This window comes from Alosa sapidissima, chromosome 17 (genome assembly GCF_018492685.1).
Source record: "Alosa sapidissima isolate fAloSap1 chromosome 17, fAloSap1.pri, whole genome shotgun sequence".
NCBI lineage: Eukaryota > Metazoa > Chordata > Actinopteri > Clupeiformes > Clupeidae > Alosa > Alosa sapidissima.
In genome coordinates, this window is record NC_055973.1 from 22,127,161 (window position 1) to 22,149,920 (window position 22,760).

At 38.6% G+C, this 22,760-nt stretch overlaps 2 protein-coding genes across 3 annotated transcripts in view; one reads left to right on the plus strand and one right to left on the minus strand.

Annotated features, from left to right (window-relative positions):
* Positions 1 to 22,760, minus strand: part of LOC121688279 — a 522,978-nt gene that overhangs the window by 165,496 nt on the left and 334,722 nt on the right. The gene's annotated exons all lie outside the window — the stretch shown is intronic.
* On the plus strand, positions 880 to 17,846 carry LOC121688264 (myosin-7). The gene is made up of 39 exons (XM_042067741.1): positions 880 to 895; positions 1,051 to 1,089; positions 1,443 to 1,651; positions 1,980 to 2,123; positions 2,213 to 2,369; positions 2,511 to 2,538; positions 3,208 to 3,313; positions 3,399 to 3,491; positions 3,598 to 3,661; positions 3,753 to 3,851; positions 3,947 to 4,050; positions 5,840 to 5,978; positions 6,243 to 6,361; positions 6,453 to 6,602; positions 6,687 to 6,857; positions 7,061 to 7,370; positions 7,546 to 7,631; positions 7,733 to 7,938; positions 8,033 to 8,156; positions 9,264 to 9,400; positions 9,692 to 9,947; positions 10,134 to 10,376; positions 10,466 to 10,642; positions 10,728 to 10,873; positions 10,953 to 11,043; positions 11,131 to 11,520; positions 11,621 to 11,747; positions 11,842 to 11,960; positions 12,125 to 12,321; positions 12,418 to 12,601; positions 12,696 to 12,861; positions 12,945 to 13,069; positions 13,166 to 13,474; positions 13,578 to 13,781; positions 13,893 to 14,189; positions 14,499 to 14,603; positions 14,706 to 14,801; positions 14,888 to 15,022; positions 17,728 to 17,846. Exons 3-39 carry the CDS (start codon positions 1,451 to 1,453, stop codon positions 17,746 to 17,748), a joined length of 5,826 nt encoding a protein of 1,941 aa, XP_041923675.1. The 5' UTR covers positions 880 to 895; positions 1,051 to 1,089; positions 1,443 to 1,450; the 3' UTR covers positions 17,749 to 17,846.

Sequence of the window (22,760 nt, forward strand, 5' to 3'; positions counted from 1 at the left end):
TGATACTGCTTCCCTTCATAACATTTTGAGCATCAAGGTCTGACAGCTATGTGATTTTCCTAAAAGAGATAGACCAAACTTAGTCAAGTCAAGTTTATTTGTATATTAGCACATTTCATATGAAAAGCACAGACTCAATGTGCTTCAATGGAAAGAGAGGATAACACGACAAACATATGCCTTGACCAAACAACAAAGATAAATATATAGGAAAATACATAAACATAAAAAAGATAAACATAAAAATACATAACCATAAAACGTTGAAAATATAAATATTAAAAACGGCCAAGATATAAATAGTCTTAAAAGCCTAATTCAAAACTTACAAGAATAAACATGTTTTAGTCTGATTTTAAAAGAATACAAACTTAAATCTAACATATTACTTTTGGCAGTTGTTTATTGTACATTGTTCTATTACGCCTTAGGTGCTATATTTAAACAATTGCAACTGTTGAAATAAAGCCAGCTCTATGTACATAGATCCTTTTATGGTTTAAAGAGTTGACACATTAGTTATGGACTTCCTCCCCGTGTGATATTTCACCCTATCACTCTCATCACCCAGACCCTGTAAAACCTAAAAGACAAAAATGCTAAAAAACACATCAAGCAAATGATGTGAAAGAGGTAGAGAATACCAAGATAAATGAACAAAAGTGTCTTTTACTGTTGTTTCTTAAGGTCAAAAAAGGCATTTTCTCTCTTGGCAAAAAAGTGATAAACTGCAGCTTTAACACTACTGAATAAATCAGCTGCCCCTCCTTTCCATTTAAATGAACTGAAGTGTAACAGCTATTTCTGTCTCTATCCATATAAGAGAGCTGCTTGTTGTATAAAAGAGAGGGAGTTCTTGTTGCTTACAATCCGGGTTCAATTCCATCACCCACAGGTAGGACAATGGATGAAACTAGAGTAATTAAATTATCATTTACCTAAAGATTCAAGAGCTTTAAGATCCAATAGTTCATTATAACTATTTGCTCATTAGCTTTAACAATTACATTTTAGGAGTTTATCAGCAAACTATTTTCTTGTTCATTTTAGGGCAATAACAATCATTTAGAAGGAAAGTGAACATCAAAGGTACTGTGGTTGGCTTCATGTTAGCCTCTTTATTAGCACTCTATGGTCATAGCACTCTATGATTAAACACATGATTGAAATAACACTGTACACTCAAATCAACACTGAACTTAAAACTCTGAGATTGGCATTTATATCTGATGTGTAATCTGACATCTAGTGATATAGTAGAAGCTGCATACTTAACACTATTACAAGTATATACTAATAATGTGTATATTTTACCTTAACCACATAATGAACTGTTTGCAGATGATCTCTGTGTCTAACTGTGCTGATCTGACTTGAACTGTGCTGGTTCTATTTTCATGAGGCAAATACTTCCCAACTTTCCCTCTTCCCACTTTTCAAAGGCTAAATCATGGGGGATGCGGCGATGGCAGAGTTTGGGGCGGCGGCTCCCTATCTGAGGAAGTCGGATATGGAGCGTCTGGAGGCCCAGACTCGCCCTTTTGACATCAAGAAGTCATGCTTTGTGGTGGACCCCTTGGTTGAATTTGTGAAGGCACAAATCCAAAGCAGAGACGGTGACAAAGTGACTGTTGAAACTGAGGAAGGGAAGGTAAATAAATAGTTTCTAAATTCTTTCATAAACAGTCTCTAAACTCTGGCCTTCATAAGATTAAATCTGTACAGTATGTTTGACTATGAATGACATGGAATGGTGACTGGCAGGACAGAGTATGAAGTTTGAGTCCATAGATTGTTTAAATACATATACATGTTGTTTCAAGACCTGAACACTAAAAATACATCTATATTTACCTCTATGCAGATTTCTATGTTTGCAGAACTGGAAACATATGACTTCTAATGAATAACATCCTTGCAGCAAAAAAAAAATGAAGATGAAAATGAAGCATGACTGACATGTTCTCTCCTTCATAAAGACTGTTACTGTAAAAGAGGCAGACGTCCACCCTCAGAACCCGCCAAAGTTCGATAAAATTGAGGACATGGCGATGTTCACCTTCCTGCATGAGCCTGCTGTGCTGTTTAACCTCAAAGAGCGTTATGCAGCCTGGATGATCTATGTGAGTATAGAATCAAATGTGTCTCAAGCTCTGAAGAGATGCCAGATATTTTCAAACTTATATTTTTCTTTATTTGTCTTTTTGTACAGACCTACTCTGGATTGTTCTGTGTCACTGTCAACCCCTACAAGTGGTTGCCAGTGTACAACCAGGAAGTTGTTCTTGCATACAGAGGCAAGAAGAGGAGTGAAGCTCCTCCTCACATTTTCTCTATCTCTGACAATGCTTACCAATACATGCTGGCAGGTAAAGAAGATTCATATAAGACTACATTTTACTTAAAACTGCATTGCATATACACATTAGACCAAAATGACACTTATAATTGTGGGTATAATCAGTATATATATAATAAATATCTTCAATAAAATGTTTGTTTTTTTTTAGACAGGGAGAATCAGTCCCTCCTGATCACGTAAGTTTATTATAGAAATGTGGTAACCCATCAGTATTGGGAACAAATGTTAGAGTAACTATTGATAGACAACTAATATGTGTATGTATTACTGCTCAAGACGGCCTGTATTGAGTATCATTGCACATTTTTTGTATCTTTATTGAACAATTTCTTATTCTTAAAAAATAGGTCATTTACTCTTGGTAAATCCTTAATAAGCAACTAGCTTGTCTAAGGTAATTGGTATATAGTATGGATCAAAATAGAGAGTTCACAGACTTTTAATACACTGTCTGACAAGGTGACAGACAGACAGTGTTAGAAATGACAGAATAGTAACATATAAAGGTACACGCCACAATTTTATGTAATTGGGTTATTCATTGTCTCCCCTAGAGTTAGATAAGTGAACAAAAAAATTTTTGTCTTAGTGCATGCATTGTCTTAGTCCGGCAGCGCCCCCGCTAGCTCAACTTAGCATAGTGAATGTAATCTCTCGTAGCCGTATAGCAATGTGCAATGAAGATAAATACAGACCTTGTTAAGCAGTATACAAATATTACGTATGTGTTAATGGGTAGCACGTGTTCTCTAAACTTAAATGTTACCAGTGACGCTATTTGTATGTCTGAGAAGTGCTGATAGACAATAACAATATGAACTAAATTCCTCTCCCTTATCTCTAAGTGGAGAATCTGGTGCTGGGAAGACTGTGAACACCAAGAGAGTTATTCAGTACTTCGCCAGCATTGCTGCTGGTGGAACTGGCAAGAAGGATCCAAATGACAAAAAGGTTGTTATACTGAAACAATGTTATGCTGTGTGTGATAAACATTCCACATATGATGGGCATGAAACATTCTGGTGTTTGTCTTTAGGGAACCCTGGAGGATCAAATCATCCAGTGTAACCCTGCTCTGGAGGCCTTTGGTAATGCAAAGACCATCAGAAACGACAACTCCTCTAGATTTGTAAGTATAATTTTGACAAATGTCACTTAAAATACGTAAAATAAATCCAAGCAATGATATGCAACAATTCATCATGAGTATAAAACAAAATTCTTTTTTTTTTCAGGGTAAATTTATCAGAATCCACTTTCATGCAAATGGCAAGCTGGCCTCTGCTGATATCGAGACCTGTGAGTCAGATACACTATGTACAAAAATAAAAGCCTATTATTCTTGAAATATTGTTTGCATAAAAAATAAATTGTTGCTATCATTGGCCAGATCTACTAGAGAAGTCTAGGGTGACTTTCCAGCTCAAGGCTGAGAGAGATTACCACATCTTCTACCAGATCCTCTCTCAGAGAAAACCAGAACTCCTGGGTTAGACTTCCCAAACTTTGCAAGACAAAATATTAAAACATTGAATGTCACTTATTGAGGAGGAAACCTCTGACTATCATATTCTTCTATTTCAGAGATGCTGCTTATCACAAACAACCCCTATGACTACGCTTTCATCTCCCAAGGAGAGACCCAAGTAGCCTCTATTGATGATGGTGATGAGCTTCAGGCCACTGATGTGAGTAAAGCTAGCCTTAATTAAAAGTCAGCTGAAGAAAAACAAACAAGACTTTTTCTATACAATTTGAATAAGCTTTCATCTGCATGAGTAATCCCACTTTCTTGCTCTTGTAAAGTATTAGTGTGTGAGAAACAGTAATTTGCATATCTGAAATGTGTGTTAAATTGACCAGGGACCTCATTTATAAAGCGTTCTTAGCACAGATTTGATCTTAGACAGTGCGTACGCTCAAATCCATGCCAACGCTCAGATTTATAAAAAAAACTGTGAAAAGTGCTTATCTCCACGTCAGGTTCAAACTTGACGTACGACCATTTCCTTGTGGTAATGCATGTAATCTGAGGTGTACTGTAAGTGCGATGCGTTTTCAAAAGTCCAAGACCAATGATCACATGTCTTTCTTTGCCATATGGATGATCAATATTATACGATTTTTAAAGACGTTTTTGGACGCAGCTTAATGGTTTATGGTTTGGCTAATGAAACTGCTAATGAAAATTATACTATCGGATTTAAAATGGCATTCAGAACATGTTTAATAATGGTGGAGGTTATTGTACAATATTGGGAATATAGGATAGTATTGGATAATACAGTTTTGAATGTTAAAAGTGAATAAACTCTTTTGAGAGGTGGATAAACTCTAATAAGAGGTGGGTAGGCCTAAACTCCATTTTTGACATTTCAGAGGTGGATAAACTGCGTTTACTCGCGTTTAGCCTCCACTACATCCTAATTTGCGCTCATAGGCCTATGCAGCTCCGTAACAGAAAGGTAATATTTGAATGTAAGCTATACAATGTAGCCTATAGAGTTTTTATATCATATATATTGCCTACACAATAAAGGGACGGAAGGTATCCTCTGAAAGCAGGGCATCTTCATATTTAGTGTTGCGGCGGAGTTGTAAAGAGGTGCAGCGTGAACCTGATTGCTTTTTTTGACTGGCAGTGCCCACGATCCAATGACAATACGTGAGTTAGATAATGTAGGCTAAAATATAAAGGTAGGCCTAAAGCAAACAATAAAGGACAATGTTTAAGCCATTGGACATTATTGAAAGAAAACGATCGCAAAGATATGCAGAATGAATAAATAATGACCGGCGAACTAGGCTACTTTTTCAGCAAAAACATAGGCTATCCTAAAAGAAACATTAAGCCTACATGACATATCACGCTTATAATTTAGTCCTCTGTTTTGTAGGCTAAATCAGCATATTACCCTGGGTCATATTGGAAACGTACAGTAGCCTACGTAGGCTACAGGATTATGCTGTAGGCATAGAGGTCTTTCCTTCATAAGGTAGGCCTACCCAATTTTTTTTCTACAAAGTAGGCCTAAACATACTAAATGTTGATTATTCACATTACTGCAAGCAAAAGGAATGAAAGCGAGCAGAGGACAATGGACATGGATGCATACGATCTCTTTCCAGAAAGTTTGCTGGAAAAAACATAATTAGCTATTCGAACTGACGCATATAGGCTAGTTAACATCAGATGGCATAGGCTAGGCCTATACAATGTTTTCAATATATAATTTTACATAGGCTACAGCTTTTGACAGGCCATTGATTTTATTAAAACATATGCTAATGATATTGATGAGGGGGTGTTTACAAGGCGACCTAAAACCATCCGGCTGCGCACAAGTTGACGTTCATTTGTGATTTATAATGGGCACATCTGGAAGGGTGGTGTACGCACATTTTTTGTGCGTACGTTAGTTTTCTCTGAATCACACGTACGATCATTTCAGTTCTATTATTTACTTCATACTATAGGACGCCTTTGATGTGCTGGGCTTTACTCAAGAGGAGAAGAACAGCATTTACAAGCTGACTGGTGCCATCATGCACTATGGCAACATGAAGTTCAAGCAGAAGCAGAGAGAGGAGCAGGCAGAGGCTGATGGCACTGAAGGTGTGTACTCCAAACACTGCCTCATTATGATGTAAATCACCACTGCGTTTGTACAGTATCTTCACAGTTATGCCTGAATGTTGTAATTGAAAACAATTACAAAAGTATTTACAAATACAGTTTTCAGTTAGCATCATGGTGCAACTAATACTATTAAATGTTGAAAGCTATCATCTCCTGACAACTTGGTCACACAATTTCTGAAATTATATCCATAGATGTATAAATCTAAGATTACTGTACATACATGTGCTTTTTCAACAGATGCTGACAAATCTGCTTATCTGATGGGTCTGAACTCTGCTGACCTCATCAAGGCTTTGTGTCACCCAAGGGTTAAAGTAGGAAACGAGTGGGTCACCAAGGGACAAAATGTCCAGCAGGTGTGAAAAATGCATATTTTGTCTCAACTTTTCCTCTTACCATTTAACAAACTGTTTAGTATGCTTTTATTACAAACCTTATATTTCTAAGGTGTACTACTCTATTGGAGCCCTGTCCAAGTCAGTGTATGAGAAGATGTTCCTCTGGATGGTAGTAAGAATCAACCAGACCTTGGACACCAAACAACCTCGCCAGTACTTCATTGGTGTGCTGGACATTGCTGGATTTGAGATCTTTGATGTGAGTTTCTCTTCCAAAACACAACTTTAAAAGAAAAAAAGTTTTGGGAAAAAAACACAACATACCTGTCTATTTTTTTTTTAGTTCAACACCTTTGAGCAACTGTGCATCAACTTCACTAATGAGAAGCTGCAGCAGTTCTTCAACCACCACATGTTTGTGTTGGAGCAAGAGGAGTACAAGAAGGAGGGTATTGAGTGGACGTTCATTGACTTCGGCATGGACTTGCAGGCCTGCATTGACCTTATTGAAAAGGTGTATAAATGAATAATGTGTTAGTAGTGTAATGTAATATATTACTGTCATCATCGTTATTATCAGTATTATTATTATTGTTGTTGTTGTTGTTTTTGTTGTTGTTTTTGTGGAAATGTAATCCTTCAACAAAGTTTTACTTCCTGTCCTAGTTCCATAAAATAACCAACTAACAAAATTATATTTTCATGACTATATTACAGCCCATGGGTATCATGTCCATCCTTGAAGAGGAGTGCATGTTCCCCAAGGCCAGTGATGCCACATTTAAAGCCAAGCTTTATGACAACCACTTGGGGAAATCCAACAACTTCCAGAAGCCCAGGATTGTCAAGGGGAAACCAGAGGGCCATTTCTCCCTGGTTCACTATGCTGGCACTGTTGACTACAACATCAACAATTGGCTAGTGAAGAACAAGGACCCTCTCAATGAGACTGTGGTCGGTTTATACCAGAAGTCAACAATGAAGATGCTTGCAACCCTCTTTGCAAACTATGCTGGGGCTGAATCTGGTAAATTTCAACTACAGAAAAAATAGGTCTTTTATTATCAGCATCTAAAACTAGAGCTAAAATAAATCTAAAATGAAGCACACAGTTGGCAAATATATATACTGTATAACAAAAAAAATCTATATCATGATCTAAAATGACAAAAAATGTTAATTACAAACGTATACTTTCACAGCACAGGAAGGTGGTGGTGGTGGTGGAAAGGGCAAGGAGAAGAAGAAGAAAGGATCTTCTTTCCAGACAGTGTCTGCACTGCACAGGGTTAGTGATTACCTGTACTTCCTAATTCAATTTAAGTTGTGAAAGTGATACTCATGCTATTTGAATGGCTAATCATTCAATTACAAAATGTCTTACAACAGGAGAACCTGAACAAGCTGATGACCAACTTGAGGTCAACTCACCCCCACTTTGTGCGCTGCATCATCCCGAACGAGACCAAAACTCCTGGGGCCATGGAGAATCCTCTGGTCATGCACCAGCTGCGCTGTAACGGTGTGCTGGAAGGCATCAGGATCTGCAGAAAGGGCTTCCCCAACCGGATCCTGTACGGAGATTTCAAACAGAGGTAAAATCTGTTATTTTTTGTCCTAATGATTATACTTTTCTTACAACAATATTGAGGGAATATGTATGTATCTAGACTATCTTATTCTCTTCAGATACCGTATCCTGAATCCTGCAGCTATCCCTGAGGGACAGTTCATTGACAACAAGAAAGGAGCAGAAAAACTGCTTGGATCCCTGGATATTGACCATGAACAGTACAGATTCGGACATACTAAGGTAGTTATTTGAACTTTCCTGTAACCACTATCAATGTTTAACTAACACTATGCAAACAATCTGAAATATTTTGAAATATGTCTCAATAGCTAACTAGTTTTGGTATCATCTTCAAATTCTTGCTAATGGTTTCATAGTCAAGTGACAGCAAACAGCAAAAATGGAGTGTTTGTACAGGCAGTCAACTACAGTAGTATTACTAGTATGAACTACACAGGAAACGACCAAAGAAAACAGAGCTATTAGACTGACTATTTGTGCCAACACACAATTTCTACAATTTATTTACTTTACATGTAGAAGCCTTTCTGAGAAACTGCAAAGTGTGCTTGCTCAGGTGTGGTTCACCAAAGGGTGCAGACTGTGAAATACGGTGTGTTGAACTTGATTCCAGCAGTACATTTTCGACCAATCGGGCATACGGGTAAAAAAGTATTTTTGGTAGTTGTAGCACCCCCTAGAGGTCAAAGGACACCAACATATGTTGTACTGTAGGTCCTCACAATCGGGTCCCGAGTCTATGTACCAAACTACTCAGAGAAGTTGGAGATGGACTGGCCATTCTCAGCACAGAATGTCAATACATAATTGTCATAATGTATTCTTATAAAGAAGTTTCTTTATTTAAACCCAATGCATTATCTGATTATGTACTGTCTAAACTGCTAAAACCAAAACACTTACTGCAGGGCCGTATTACAGAAACTTCCTAACTCGCAAATCCTATCTTATCAGTTTGGTAACCACAATAACTATGTTTAGAAAATGATAACAAAACAGCTGCTTGTAAGTGTTATACTACTTTCAGATAGGAAATGTGTATCATAGAACGTCTTAAGTTACCAAAATCCTACATAAACATTCCTAACTTTAGGATGACCCATAGATGTCTCAATAAAATCCTACATCTCAATGTATTGCAATGGATGTACTGTACAATAGGAAGTTCAGACACAAAGATGGCGATGTTGCACTGATTCTTTTCCCCCCTACTGACAGTACTCAAGACCTCTAACAACAAGGCTCTAGGTTAAATCATACTGGAGTTGTCCTTTAAATAGGCCTAATAACATTTTAAATCTAAACACATAAATTGTTGATTTAAAGGTGTTCTTCAAAGCTGGTCTCCTGGGAACCCTTGAGGAGATGAGAGATGACCGTCTCGCTCTAATCATCACTGGTATCCAATCAAGAGGAAGAGGTCTTCTGGCAAGAATTGAATTTCAGAAGATTGTTGAACGCCGGTAAATTGCTTTACTGATTAAATAATACAAAAAAACACTTTTGGAATATAATAAAATGTCAACAGTAAGCTTAGGCAGCAGCCTTACTTGGCTTTACTATTAGCTACACATACATGGCAGTTTCAGTCAATCTATTTCTTTAAAACTGACTTTAAAACTTTACAGTCTTGGAAATTGACATTTCTATTACAGCCTGATATATAATGAAAATAGAGCAATTATTATTCTATAATCTGGGATATTCTAATTACAAACATGACAATGATTACTTTTCCCTTTCCCAATTTTCAGGGATGCCCTGCTAGTGATTCAGTGGAACGTCCGTGCATTCATGGGTGTCAAGAATTGGCCCTGGATGAAGATGTACTTCAAGATCAAGCCCTTATTGAGATCTGCTGAGGCAGAGAAAGAGATGGCCAACATGAAGGAAGAATTCCTGAAGCTGAAGGAGGCCTATGCAAAATCTGAGGCTCGTAGAAAAGAGCTGGAGGAGAAAATGGTTTCTATTCTCCAAGAAAAGAATGACCTGCAAATTCAAGTCCAGACTGTAAGTATGATCAACCAATTGCCTTTTCATTTACCTATTTACTGTATGCAATCCTTACATTTCAGACAAAAACAGAACTGAATGAAATTGGACAATTCTTACCAGGCCTAAAACTTACTCAAATGTGTAAAAAATACATCATATTGATAAGAAGTTCAAAATCTTCAAATCAACTGCTGTTAACAGGAACAAGACAATCTTTGTGATGCTGAAGAGCGATGTGAGGGTTTGATCAAGAGCAAAATCCAACTTGAGGCCAAAACTAAGGAGCTGACTGAGAGGCTGGAAGATGAGGAAGAGATGAATTCAGAGCTGACTTCAAAGAAGAGGAAGTTGGAGGATGAGTGCTCTGAGCTCAAGAAGGACATTGATGATCTGGAGCTCACGTTGGCTAAAGTGGAAAAAGAGAAACATGCCACTGAGAATAAGGTCAGTACAGTTAAACTCATACTGTCATGATGAGTGAAAGAATGATTTTCTTATGGAACAACATTCTAATTATGGCCTTTTCCTTTCAGGTTAAAAACCTGACTGAGGAGATGGCTGCTCTTGATGAAATCATTGCCAAGTTGACCAAGGAGAAGAAAGCTCTTCAGGAGGCTCACCAGCAAACTCTGGATGATCTTCAGAGTGAGGAGGACAAAGTCAACACTCTGACTAAGGCCAAAACCAAACTGGAGCAGCAAGTTGATGATGTACGTTTTGAAAGACAAGATTATAAGTTACCTGATTATTTAGTGCATTGCAAGAAATAGCAATGTTGTTCTATCTGTTTTACAGCTTGAAGGCTCCCTGGAACAGGAAAAGAAACTAAGGATGGACCTTGAGAGAGCTAAGAGAAAACTTGAGGGAGACTTAAAGCTGACCCAGGAAAATCTGATGGATTTAGAAAATGACAAACAACAACTGGAAGAGCGAATTAAAAAGTACTTACTGAAGGCACAAGCATAATTGCATAATATGGCAATGTTAAATGTGTCTTCAACTTGACTCTGATTCTTTTAGGAAAGACTTTGAAATAAGTCAACTTAATAGCAAAATTGAAGATGAACAAGCTATGGCAGCCCAGCTCCAAAAGAAACTTAAGGAGCTTCAGGTACAGAAAAAAATGAATATGAATATTAAAATAGCTTTTCACAGTTGAAAAAGAAATTTTATTTACGTTTATTGTTTTTTCAATAAGGCTCGCATTGAGGAGCTAGAAGAAGAGCTTGAGGCTGAGAGAGCTGCCCGAGCCAAAGTGGAGAAGCAGCGGGCAGACCTGGCCAGAGAGCTGGAGGAGATCAGTGAGAGGCTGGAGGAGGCTGGAGGTGCCACTGCTGCCCAGATTGAGATGAACAAGAAGAGGGAGGCTGAGTTCCAGAAGCTGCGCAGAGACCTCGAAGAGTCCACTCTGCAACATGAGGCTACTGCCTCCACACTGAGGAAGAAGCATGCAGACAGTGTAGCTGACCTCGGGGAGCAGATTGACAACCTTCAGAGAGTGAAACAAAAGCTTGAGAAGGAGAAGAGTGAACTCCGTCTGGAGTTGGATGATGTCGTCTCAAACATGGAACAGGTTTCCAAAGCGAAGGTAAAGCCTGCAAACTCATAAATATAACTGTAAAAATGTTTACATTTCATAACGGATGCATTTTGATTCATCTTTTTCATGCTTCACTTCCTCTTTTCAGGGAAATTTGGAAAAAATGTGCAGGACCTTGGAGGATCAGATGAGTGAATATAGAACCAAATTTGAAGAGGGCCAGCGAAGCATAAATGACTTTACTATGCAGAAAGCTAAGCTTCAAACTGAAAATGGTATATGCATGTAAACTTTCATGGCATAATGTAAACTTTCAACGCTGAGATATTCATGAAATCAATATCAATCAATACATTTTTCAATATATAGGTGAGCTTTCCCGGCAACTGGAGGAGAAGGATTCTCTTGTCTCTCAGCTTACTAGGGGCAAGCAGTCTTATACCCAACAGATTGAAGATCTTAAACGACAACTGGAAGAAGAAGTAAAGGTATTTGAAAAGCATTTCATTCTGAATACTGTTACATTTCACCACTAGTTATGCTACTTGGAAATCATAAATGAACTACAGGTGTCCAGACATATTGTCAGTTTATGGTTCATGAAGTTAATAAATTATTGATTATCTCTGTTTTTATTATTATTAATTTCCAGGCAAAGAATGCACTAGCCCATGCAGTGCAGTCTGCTCGTCATGACTCCGACCTCCTGAGGGAGCAGTATGAGGAGGAGCAGGAGGCCAAGGCTGAGCTGCAGCGCAGTCTCTCCAAGGCCAACTCTGAGGTGGCTCAGTGGAGAACCAAGTACGAGACTGATGCCATCCAGAGGACTGAGGAGCTGGAAGATGCCAAGTAAGGGCCCCTGAACTGACTCTGTATAAATTGTTCAAAATCAATCTTTAGACATGGCATGTACATGTCACTCACTTTCAATTTATTTTTCCTCAGGAAAAAACTTGCTCAGCGTCTGCAAGATGCAGAGGAAGCTGTGGAGGCTGTCAATGCCAAATGCTCCTCCCTGGAGAAAACTAAGCATAGACTGCAGAATGAGATTGAAGATCTCATGGTAGATGTGGAGAGATCCAATGCTGCTGCTGCTGCTCTAGACAAGAGGCAAAGAAACTTTGATAAGGTATTGAATTCACAATGATTAAATGTAACATCTTAGGCATAATGTAATTTCTTTTTACATTATATTCATATTCCAATTATCTGGTCCCTCTCAGGTCTTGGCTGAATGGAAGCAGAAGTATGAGGAGTCTCAGACTGAGCTGGAGAGCTCCCAGAAAGAGGCCAGATCTCTTGGCACTGAGCTCTTTAAACTCAAGAACTCCTATGAGGAATCTCTGGATCACCTTGAGACCATGAAGAGGGAGAACAAAAATCTTCAAGGTCTGTTTTCACATTCCCTAATCACAAAACCTACATGATTGTGAGATCCATCATAACACTAACAATATAATTTCCCACTCCAGAGGAAATTTCTGATCTCACTGAGCAACTTGGTGAGACTGGAAAGAACATTCATGAGCTTGAGAAAGTCAGAAAGACACTTGAGCAAGAGAAGGCAGAGATCCAGACTGCTCTTGAGGAAGCTGAGGTATGCTATATGACAAATATATCATAAGTTTTAATTGAAAGATTTAATCAATATTTTTTTAATATTATGTACTCATATGCTGTTACATTTCCTCAGGCTACTCTTGAACATGAAGAGGGTAAGATCCTGAGAGCTCAGCTGGAGTTTAATCAGGTCAAAGCTGACATTGAGCGTAAACTTACTGAGAAGGATGAGGAGATGGAGCAGGCCAAGAGGAACCAGCAGAGAGTGGTGGATACCCTGCAGACCTCCCTGGAGTCTGAGACTCGCAGCAGGAATGAGGCTCTCAGGCTGAAGAAGAAGATGGAGGGAGACCTCAATGAGATGGAGATCCAGCTCAGCCAGGCCAACAGGCAGGCATCTGAGGCCCAGAAGCAGCTCAAGGGTCTCCATGGACATCTGAAGGTTAAACAACAAAATATAAATTACTATATAATTGCAAGGCTGCTTGCTGTGCACTAAAACAAGGTTAATCCAATATTAATTTTAATAATTATGTCAACAACAGGATGCCCAACTGCAGCTTGATGAATCTCTCCGTGCTAATGATGATCTCAAAGAGAACACTGCCATTGTGGAAAGACGCAACAATCTGCTGCAGGCTGAATTGGATGAGCTCAGGTCCCTGGTGGAACAGACTGAGAGAGGCCGGAAACTGGCTGAACAGGAGCTGCTGGACGTCAGTGAGAGGGTGCAGCTGCTGCACTCTCAGGTAAAATATGAATACTGAAGTGTTTTTCAGATTTATTCATATGACTCAGACCCACTGATCTATAAAGAACAGTGTTCAGACCATTGTTAACATTTCTGTCTTCCCACATAGAACACCAGCCTGCTGAACCAGAAGAAGAAGCTGGAGGGAGATACATCCCAGCTGCAGAATGAAGTAGAGGAGGCTGTGCAGGAGTGCAGGAATGCTGAGGAAAAGGCCAAGAAGGCCATCACTGATGCTGCCATGATGGCAGAGGAGCTGAAAAAGGAGCAGGACACCAGTTCTCACCTGGAGCGCATGAAGAAGAACATGGAGCAGACCATCAAGGACCTGCAGCACCGTCTAGATGAAGCTGAACAAATAGCCATGAAGGGTGGCAAGAAACAGATCCAGAAACTAGAGTCCAGGGTTCGTTTCCTAAAATGTATTTTTCATATTATGTTACACTGTGATTATCGACTTAGACCCTTCATACATGTTAACACATGTTTTTTTTTTAATTGTACATATTTAATGTGTTAGTGCCTTTTATTCACATGTAAACCACATTTAAAATGTTCTTGTCTACATAGGTAAATGCTGCGTTTTTGCTTAAGAGCTTTTCCTAATAATTAGTAACTAGATATAATTACAGGTAGACATATCACATTTAATATCACAGTTGCAGGTAGACATATCACCATTTGTTAGACATTTGCTTTATTTGTCTACATTTAGGTGAGAGAGCTGGAAAATGAGGTGGAAATGGAGCAACGGAAGGCCAGTGATTCTGTCAAAGGAATCCGTAAATATGAGCGCCGCATCAAGGAGCTCACCTACCAGGTACAGTGGGCATCTCGTGAACAAAATCTTCCTCTCTATCTTCCATTTTCTGTCTCATTCATTATAGCTGACATTATGTCTTACCTAATGCTCTATCTTCAGACTGAGGAAGATAAGAAGAATCTGCATCGTCTTCAGGATCTGGTGGATAAACTGCAGCTGAAAGTCAAGTCGTACAAGAGAACAGCAGAGGAGGCTGTAAGGGTCCCATGATTCACCACTGAGATACTCAGTCTGCTTTGTAGAGAACAAACTTCATTTGCGTCAACAATTATGTTTTCCAGGAGGAACAAGCCAACTCTAACTTGGGCAAGTTCCGCAAGCTGCAGCATGAGCTGGATGAGGCTGAGGAGAGAGCTGATATAGCTGAGTCTCAGGTCAACAAGATGAGAGCCAAGAGCCGTGATGTAGGTGGCAAGGTGAGATAAGAGCCGTACTCCTTTTATTACACTGTAATGACCCCCCTCTTTCTATTAATGGCCTTGCTTTAACCAGTTAGCACCACAAGTGTACTGAAATCTATGTTCCCTCTAAGCTACGCGTGTGCGCAGCCGCAGAGACCACTTGAAATCACTGCCCCCACCTACCCCCACACACACTACACACACACACACAGTCACTGCTCCACTCCCCTCCCGCCCACACACACATCTGCACTGTCCTCACTCACATACATCATACATACAGTACTCTGCTTGCAATAGTAAGTCCCTTCACCATACTTGCAGTACACTGCCCCTACACAGCACATTGTCTCATGAGGAAGCTTCTCCAACACACATATTGCACACTGCCCTCTCCCCACATACACAGCACACTATCCCATCTCCCTTGTCATCCCCCAACACACACACCAAGACCCCTGGCAGTTGGGTTAGCCCCTTGAGCCGTGTATCTGCCCAAGGTTTCTTCCTTGGTAAGGGAGTTTTTCCTTGCCCCTGTTGCTCTTGAGTGCTCCTTGTTGGTGCCCCCCCCCCCCATCCCAATCCTCCCCCACCTTTCTTATGCAGCCCTTGCCACTTAATCTACTAAACCCCTCTTCTACTGCACTTTTTACCCCCCCCCCCCCCCACTTTGCACAAATAGGCTGACACCAGACATAATTTCACTGCATTTCTTACATCCAGTAACTATATGCATGTGACAATAAACTTCCTTGTATCCTTGTATCCTTAACAGAAACCTGCGAGGACCTGTCTAAACTAATGGGTGATTTCACTCTTCCCATACAATTAATTTAATTGTAGGTTTTAATTTAAGGTTAATGGTTTTACAACATTTCAGTCCAGTTTTTACGGTGGCCTGGAAGGGCAAAAAAATACAACGGTAAATTACTTACAAGATTTTACAAGATTAAAAACAAATGTACAAGTTTTTAAACAAATTTACAATGAGTGAACAAAGTTACAAGTTTTGAAACAAATGTACGTTTTTTACGGAAAGGGTAGGTACAATAGACGGAAGTAGTGGCCAGAGGAAGCGAGGTCTTTGACAGTCCAGCCTCTTTTAGTTTGTTTTTTAAACCTCGCAGAGTAGACTAATCCTTACCCCATGTAGGCTAAGGTGGCCATCTTGTCAACTATAACATTATAAGAATGGCCTCGATTGAAGTAGCCTAAATTAACTGACGAATAGCAGCTTTGTCATACATTTTAACAACTACCAAGAAGGCTAGGAAGTGTGAAGTGTTTGATATAGCCAAAGATTGTTAAGGCGGAGCAAGATAGGCTACTTTGTGCAAAAATGGGAGAAGCCTAGACTTTGAATCAAGAACTTTGGACCTGGGCTTCAGTGCAACTCATCAGGAGCTTTCATACCTATTTTGTTCTGAATCACGGGCTGAATCGTTACAGTTTTTCTCCATTGTCCATTGGGTTTGTTTGTGTTCACATGCCAGCATTTATATCGGAACAAATGATATAACAAACCCATGTGAGATTAGATAGACGAGTTTTCAGAAATAATCGTTTTCAGTGATACAACCTCATTAAATAATATGAATTTTCCATATGGGGTCTTAAAAGCCATGTATCCTTCTAGCCACAGCGTTTTTGTTTCAAACATAAGCCTAATCTAAGCATGCTCAGATGACGTTATAGACCAGGCGCTGTTGCTCACCTGTCCATCATTGTAAAGCCTGATTTGATTGGTCCGCCCGATATAGGGCGAGCATACTTCCACCACAATAGAGCAATGCCAGACCGAATTTCCCAACCTCAAATGTTGTGGGCGGGACAAAGTTTGGAATGGCACCCAGGCTAGTAAATTTGTTTTTAATCTTGTAAATAAGTAATTTACCAATGTAATTTTCTTTTGCCCTTCCAGGCCACCGTAAGTTTTAGATACAACTGGATGCAAAATGGAAAGTAGCCTAACTTTAAGTAGATTAGCTAATTAGATTTTTTAGGGGGCAGCCGTGACCTACTGGTTAGCACTTCGGACCTGTAACCGGAGGGTTGCCGGTTTGAACCCCGACCAGTAGGCACGGCTGAAGTGCCCTTGAGCAAGGCACCTAACCCCTCACTGCTCCCCGAGTGCCGCTGCCAGGCAGCTCACTGTGCCGGGATTAGTGTGTGCTTCACCTCACTGTGTGTACACTGTGTGCTGTGTGTGTTTCACTAATTCACGGATTGGGATAAATGCAGAGACCAAATTTCCCTCATGGGATCAAAAGAGTATATATACTTATACTTATACTTATTAACTTTGACTAAAGATTAAATTGAATTTTGATTTGCTGTGCTGCATACTGGACCATACTGTAGATGCACATCATAAATTATAACTGTGGCGTATTAAAATGATAGTTTAAATAGTCTGAAAAAGAAAAAGAAAAAATAATAGTTTGAAAAAAAAAGAAAAAAGAAAAAACATTAACCTAGAGATTTAGTCCTGCCCAACATACTGTTTGCTGAGGTTCTGCAGTTCAAAAAACTGTTAAAAAAAACTACTTGCAGAAACAACTGTGAGATCACACAATGCCAAAAGAGAGCTAGGGTTAAATTACAGAATGATTTAGCTGCAGTATTTCAGGTCATGTTTAATTCTTTCTCTAATCCATAAAATGTGTAAAACTCACCAGTCCGAATCATTTCCTTTTTTCTCCCTTAATTTTTTCTCACAGAAAGGGCATGATGAAGAGTGAAGCTCTCTTGTGGGTCTTTTCTGAAAGCTTTCCATGCTGTACTTTGGAGCTTGCCTTTGGCTCCCATACCTGTTCAGTAGAATAAAGTGAAATTGCAATTGAAATTGGATGTCTGTCTTCATTTACACTCCAAAGATGTAATTACAATGCATGAAAATGCACTGCACTGTTCTTCCAAGTATTCTCATTAAACTTCTTCTTCTAACGCATTTAATGCAGCTTCAACCATCTAACATAAGAACTTAATTCATACTATGTTGCATAGGTCTTGCTTAGGACATGTGTGCTATGTATTTTTTTTTCATCTTTGTAACTTTTATACTTTTTAAACTATTAATTAAAAACTATTCAAAATGTCCCCATAGATGTGACATCACAATACGGCCATTAAGCAATTAGAATCCTATGCCAGGTGTTCAGGCCACCTGCAGCAACAGTCTGTCTCAGGCTTTAAGCATACAATCTGGCTCTCTTAAGACTTCCTCTGTCCACAACTGTTTCAAAATAACACCACAATAATTCACTGTCAAACAATTTAAACTATCCACCTATATAACTGTTCAGCCAACTATAGTAAACCACCACCTACCTAGCAACCAACATAGCAACCACCTCAAGTACCCTAGCAACAACCAAGCAACCATGTCAAATAGCCTAGCAACAGCCTAGCAACCACTTCCACAGTTACAACCTAGCAACCAATATAGCAACCAATGAGTTTAACCTAGCAACCAGTATAGCAACCACCACAACTAACCTAGCAACAGCCTAGCAACCACCTCAAGTACCCTAGCAACAGCCTAGCAACCACCATAACTACCCTAGCAACAGCCTAACAACCACCTCAAGTACCCTAGCAACAGCCTAGCAACCAAGCTAAGTAACATGGTTAGCATAGCTAGCATGGTTAGCACAGTTAACATTGTTAGCATAACTACTATAATACATTAGCTGAGTTAGCTAAGTCATGTCAGTTTTATGTGTATAGCGCATTTAACATGCACAGAGTGCAACCCAAAGCGCTCCACATATAAGGCATTGTCATTGACACATAACAAAAGACAATAGATGCCGGACAGAGCGGCGTAGTCGCCAGCGTACCCATGACACCAAGACATACAAGACAGACAACAAACAAATGAATAAATAAAAAATAAAAAAAATAAAAGAAAATTAAAAATGGTTAGCATAGTTAGCATGGTTAACATTGTTAGGCTAACTGCTAGCAAACATTAGCCAAGTTAGCTAAGTAACATGGTTAGCATAGTTAACATGGTTAACATAGTTAACATTGTTAGCATAACTGCTAGAAAACATTATACGTTAGCTAAGTAACATGGTTAACATAGTTCACATTGTCAGCATAACTGCTAGAAAACATTAGCTAAGTTAATAAACTAATACTGTTAGCACAGTTAACTTGTTTACATTGTTTACAAAGTTAGCCAATTAGCACATCATCTGTTTTAACAATATATTTCACACCATGTGTTTTGCATTTTCATGCACTCGAAATTCCCTGGAATTATGTTTTCTAGTTATCTTCTTGTATTTGACCGCTATTGGATTTTTGAAAGAATCTGCTGCAAAGCACTACAGCAATGCATTACATTACATTACATTACATTACATTTGGCTGACACTTTTTAACCAAAGCGACTAACAACATGGTAAACAGTAAGTTTTAGAACAATTCTCACAATTTTAGGACAGTTTAAAAAAACATTAGAGTACAGTAAGAATAAGTGCGTCGGTGAGTGCTGTTTTTAACAGTTACTTGTCAGTTTAAAACGGCTGGTGAGTGCTAGGATCAGTAAGACTTGTTGTAAGTGTTGCTATGAGAGTAGATGTTCTCTAAAGAGCTGGGTCTTCAGGAGTTTTTTGAAAGTGGAAAAGGATGTCCCTGCCCTTGTAAGAACTGGCAGTGTGTTCCACCAACGAGGAACAACAGATGAGAAAAGTTTGGATTGGCTTGAGCGTACCGGTGGTAGAGCTAGACGTCGTTCGTCAGAGGAGCGCAGCAGTCTGGAGGTAGTGTAAGTCTGTATGTTCATGCAACTTCAAATGTTCCCAGTTCTGGGATATTAAATAAGATGACAATCTCTAACATTCAGACACAGCACCTTACTTCTCTCTTCTGAGGTTCAAGTAGTTTTTGAGTCTCTCAAACTTTCAAAATAAAAAATAATGTACTTAAAGAAAAAACACTAACTTTTTGGAAAATTCACTTATTTGCCTACAATCCCAGGGTCAGATAAGAGGATGCATTCCCTTTTGTTCTCCTGTGCAATAGCCCAGTCTAGCACTGTTAGCATAATTCACTGGAAATAGGTTAGACCACTTTGCCTAAAGCTAGTCTATAGCAAAAAGAGAGCCATAGGCTAACTGGTCCTTGTCTGACAAAATATGAAAATGAGCATTATACAAGTTAAACCTAAGAGAGCAACATAAACATTCTAATATAAATATCATGAAAGTATGTGGTAAAATAAATATTTTATTATAATATTATACTATACTATAATATTATACTGAATTGTGTACTTGCATGCAATAGTATAATTATGCTCTTGATTCAGTAACTGCTGCATGAATGATCCTAATTGTCCATCAGTAGGCCTAGTACCATCAAAAAAGTGAGAGATTGCAGATTTAGCTATAGCATTGTTGTCTTCTGTCAAAGTAATGGGAAAGGCTGTTCAATGACAGACTGAGTAGCTGACACACAGGGCTGGGAATGGGGTGAGGTAGGAGGAGCAAGGCTGTCCTTACAGGTCCACAGGCACACACACACAACCTATTAATTTCTGTGTTGCATTGAACTACTCTGCATAGCAACTTAGGAATCAATGCAGCATGTTAACACAACACAACAATAATTGCATAAGCACAATAATAGTCTTCCAACTAGACAAAATATAGGTTTCTGATTGACATGAAAAGACAAGTTCAGATTTAAGAGAGAAGCCCAGAGGGCAGTCATTCAATACTTTTGCTGTAGTGGTTAGGAATGGCGCCCTCTGGTGGTTGCAGTGGAGCGGGGGTAAAACTCAAACTGAAAACACTCTGTAGTCTGACCAGTAGGTGGTGTAGTGGATGTGACATGTGACGAGTTGTATATTATGAAATAATAATATTTTCCCCAGTTTAATAACCATGAGGAACCTGATATTCCCTGTATCTGGAAATTCTGCAGGTTATCATCCAAGCTAGAGAACCAGTTCTACTCAATATGCACAATTACATGGGTCAATGACGTGACGCTCATTTTTTTTGTGTACATATGGGTTACATACATTTAAAATTGTTAAAATTTGAAAATAATTTGTAAATGAATACATATAATAAATTGACATGAATACATATCAAAATATCCAATTCAGTTTACCTTGATGCCTATTTTTCTGTGTCATGTTTTACATATGGTCTTGCTCAGTACAATGAAAAACCCATATCATTTAAATTTAGAAATAAATATAATAAAACATATTCTCATAGGATATTACAAAATAAACTAATAATTTCATGAGAGCAATTGCATGAACTCTAGGAGGTGTGAAATATTAGATATTTGTCATTTTTGTCAAATTACATTTGACAATTTAACAGGCTGTTAGTTCTATCTTTTGTTAAAAAATAGCATACACGTCATATTAAATAATATGAATACAACAGAAATACAATGTATACACTTTAGCAAACCTCAGGCATGTTTTGTTTTAAAGGTTTAAACATATATTTTAATTTTCTCATCTTACCAACCCTTATCTGTCACTGACCCACATATATAACTTCTTTTGTTCAGTATAATATGTTGTATTTTTATATGAAACATGCCCTAGCATTTCAAAGAAAAAAAAAACACAATGGGGGATACAGTCAGTTACTGTAATATTTAGTAGCTCAGTGAACACTTACCACTTTAAAAATTCTTCACAGTTATAATGGCTGGGAAGTCGAAGATGTCTAGCCTCTCTGAACAGGGATAAAACACAAAACAATGAAACAAAAATTACCTTGTGGAATGAGAACAAACTGTACAAAACCCCTAGACATTTTTCAAAAGTATGCTGGCTATGAAGTCCAAAATGTTTTGCCTCACTGAACAGGGATCCAACACAAAACAATGAAGGACAAAAAAAAGAAAAATAAATTAAACACAAATGACTAACAAGATTCAAAATTACCTTGTGGAATAAAAACATCCTGTACAAACCCCCTAAACCAAAACTAATGAACTATCTTCAGACGGCATAAATACAACACAAGAGTAAAACATACAGTTTACAGAACAGTTGGTACTGCAATGATTGCAAGTTCCGATACAAAAGAGGTTAATCCTTTAAGGCTGTTACAGGAAGAGTCTCAACTTAACAGCTGAGATGAGTTGCCCTTTACATATGCATCACCAGTTAGAGCATCAGTGGTCCTCAAAAGGAATGTCACAGGTTATCTTGGTCCTCAAGGTCAATGGCAAAGAAACAATGCCAAGTAAACAATACGAGTCGGGTGTCTACATACAAGAAACTGGAGATGTCCATAAATCCTCTGACTGAGAACAAGTAAGCTTAGTTTATCTGTTGGGTCTAAATTGTGAACTAACTTCGCCTCATTTACGTATATGAAAATCATTACTAATAAAATAGAAAAATATTATAATAACATCAATAGAGAAGGTCGTTGAGTTCATTTTCAGAACTTTCTAATTACTGCAAATTCATTAAGTAACCATGACTTTCCGAATTGATTAAAAGAAAATAAGCTCAAAAGGTCTCAAAAAATCTCAAAATAAACTCAAAATATCCAGCCATTTCACCTGGTGTGTGTTTTAGACAATCTGTGGGTCACGTTAAGCACTCAGTGTGAATGAGGTCTTAAAGGAGAATTCCGGTGTGATATTGACCTAAAGTGTATTGAAACATGATACCGAGTGTGAACGTATGTCTCATAGCCCATCTCGGCTTGTCCCCTGCACTCCAAAATCTGGCGCTAGTTAGCCGATGCTACCAACA

Coding starts and splice junctions, on each gene's coding strand:
- LOC121688264 (XM_042067741.1), top strand. CDS start 1,451: ATGGGGGATGCGGCGATGGCAGAGTTTGGGGCGGCGGCTCCCTATCTG. Junction 5,979..6,242: donor AGAGGCTGATGGCACTGAAG/GTGTGTACTCCA, acceptor CTTTTTCAACAG/ATGCTGACAAATCTGCTTAT. Junction 13,782..13,892: donor TGCAGCTGCTGCACTCTCAG/GTAAAATATGAA, acceptor CTTCCCACATAG/AACACCAGCCTGCTGAACCA.